The sequence below is a fragment of the Alligator sinensis genome, unplaced genomic scaffold (genome assembly GCF_000455745.1).
Source record: "Alligator sinensis unplaced genomic scaffold, ASM45574v1 scaffold215_3, whole genome shotgun sequence".
Taxonomy (NCBI): domain Eukaryota; kingdom Metazoa; phylum Chordata; order Crocodylia; family Alligatoridae; genus Alligator; species Alligator sinensis.
The window spans coordinates 160,916-163,014 of NW_005842175.1; the positions used below are offsets into that span (position 1 = coordinate 160,916).

At 49.1% G+C, this 2,099-nt stretch overlaps 1 protein-coding gene across 2 annotated transcripts in view; it reads left to right on the plus strand.

The window, feature by feature from the left end:
• Positions 1 to 144: 144 nt before the first annotated feature.
• The window catches only part of ANKRD54 (ankyrin repeat domain 54), an 8,077-nt gene continuing 6,122 nt past the window's right edge, over positions 145 to 2,099 (plus strand). For both annotated transcript variants that reach the window (XM_025206882.1, XM_014520991.2), the window contains exons 1-2: positions 145 to 259; positions 1,724 to 1,771. In XM_025206882.1, the coding sequence (XP_025062667.1) occupies positions 160 to 259; positions 1,724 to 1,771 (148 nt within the window). In that variant the 5' untranslated portion in view covers positions 145 to 159. The remainder of the gene's footprint in view (positions 260 to 1,723; positions 1,772 to 2,099) is intronic.

Here is a 2,099-nt window from a genome sequence, read left to right on the forward strand (position 1 = left end):
GGCGCTGCGGCTGCGTTGCGTCTGCGTTGCCGGTAGGCTCCAGAGTGAGCGCCATGCCAGCCGTGCAGCTGCCCGGGGGAACGGGGCGATGGTCAGTAGGCTCCAGAGTGAACTATGCCAGCCCCGCTAGCTTGTGCGGTTGCTAGTAGGTTTGAGCGTATGCCATGCTGCTCGCACGAGCTCATGCAGTTGTCAGCAGGTTCCAGCGTGAACGCTGCACCGTTCGTGCCGGCCCGTGTGGTTGTCTCTAGGTTCCAGAGTGAGTGTTGCCACTTGTTGTGCCCACCTGCCTAGTTGTTGGTAGGTTCCATGTGAGTTGTGCCGGCTCCTGTGGTTGTCAGTGGGCTCCAGAGTGAAGGCCATGCTAGTCACGCCAGTGGTGGGCCCGCTCTTAACTCCACTTGACAGAGGAGTGCACCAGGCTGCGGGTCCCTGTGCCCATGGGCTGGACTCAGGTTTTGAAAAGTGGGGTATGGAGGATGAGGTGCCATCACGTGCAACACAACACTGGTTTTTCTCCAGTTACAAAGACACTAGAAGCTTTACTAATCTGCCAGGGCTGAGGGCTGCCTTGCTCAGTTTGAGATTGTTTTAAACTCATTCCAGTGATGTTAGATTAAAGCAAAAACAGTCTGCCGGGCTGTGAAATTGGAGCTTGGTGACCCAGAGCAGCAGACAAGCAGCAGAATTACAGAACAAAGGCTCGCTGGGTGGGTGGACTTGTCAGTAGGTTCCAGCGTGAATGGCGCAATTAATCATGCTGGCTCATGCAGTTGTCCCTAGGTATTCAGACCATTAAAAAGAACAGGGTCATTAAGGCCTGTGGAATGGACAGTTTAGAAAGGATGACGTAGATAAGCATCCACAAAGTCAAGTGGCTCCCTCAGCACTGCCTGACTACAAATGCTGCTGCCACTGCCAGGCAATTGGTTTTTAACTTCAGGTGGAGCAGGCATCAAAGCGGGGTATGAGTACAGCATTCCCCCCACCTCCAATCTGACCCATCCCTGTGCAACGGTTAAAGGTGAGAGGCACATTTTTAAGAGACCAAGAGGTAGATTCCAAGTGCAGAAGATGGCATCCCCCAAGGAAAACCGTAACCCCTCAGGTGCTGTCAGCCAGACCAGTGCAATCCCTTCCAATCCCTTTCTGACACTTGTGCCAAGAATTGAAAAGAATGTAAAAGATTCAACTAACAAGTAAGAAAATAATCTGTCAGGAGCTTAGGAAAGGAAAATGTGTCACTGAGACAATGCAGGCAAAGGGTCATGGAAGAAAAAACACAGCCAAGGTCAGATGTTTCAGCACCATCTCAGAGTCTGGGTGGAAGGTCTTTCTGTAGCCTTGCATGCCAACAAAAATATTTTTGTCAGACTACCTCTGCCTTCCAGGGGTGGAGCAGGGAGGAGATAGTGGTGTCTAAGATTAGCTGTGCGGGGGAGTTAGGAAAAGGCATTCATTTGAGTTAATTTTGCCTTTAAAGTTGATCCTGAAGGGAACTTCTTCTGGGAGTGCTCTCCCAAAGGAAAGGTTTATGAGCAGCTCTAAAAGAAAAGCATTATATCTTTTTTTTCAGTAGCTTGCTCACCTATCCCTTTCTCCTGGAGGAGTCAAGCCCCTGTGTTTAATTGAGTCCCTTAACTTATTCTTGAGCTAAGTAGAAGCATCTGACAAGGAAACCATCCCTGTTCAGTTTCCATTAACCTCTTTCTCATTTTCACAGCTCTGAAAAGGCTGAGAGAATCCGCCAATGTTAATGACCTAGACACAGGTGAGACTTCACCAGGTGGGCTTATTTCCAAACTTTGCTCTGGAAGGGCAGGTTTGGATTGGGCATCTTCATGAAAAAGAGTAGGAAATAGGGTTTGGACATAGCGGGACTGGTCTGGAGCGATGTCTGCCTTTGCTATGTCACAGTTGTAAAACCAGTGTTCCATACTGATATCCCTGTGTGTTGAATCTTGCAGTGTTCTGTGCCTCCTCACACCAGTGAAATGATTGATAACAACTTGATTACCCCTTGAGGTTCTACCATTAGCATGTATGAGACAGCTGGTTGTAGAGAGGAACAAGGGGAACCCCTTTCCTCATCTCTTTCC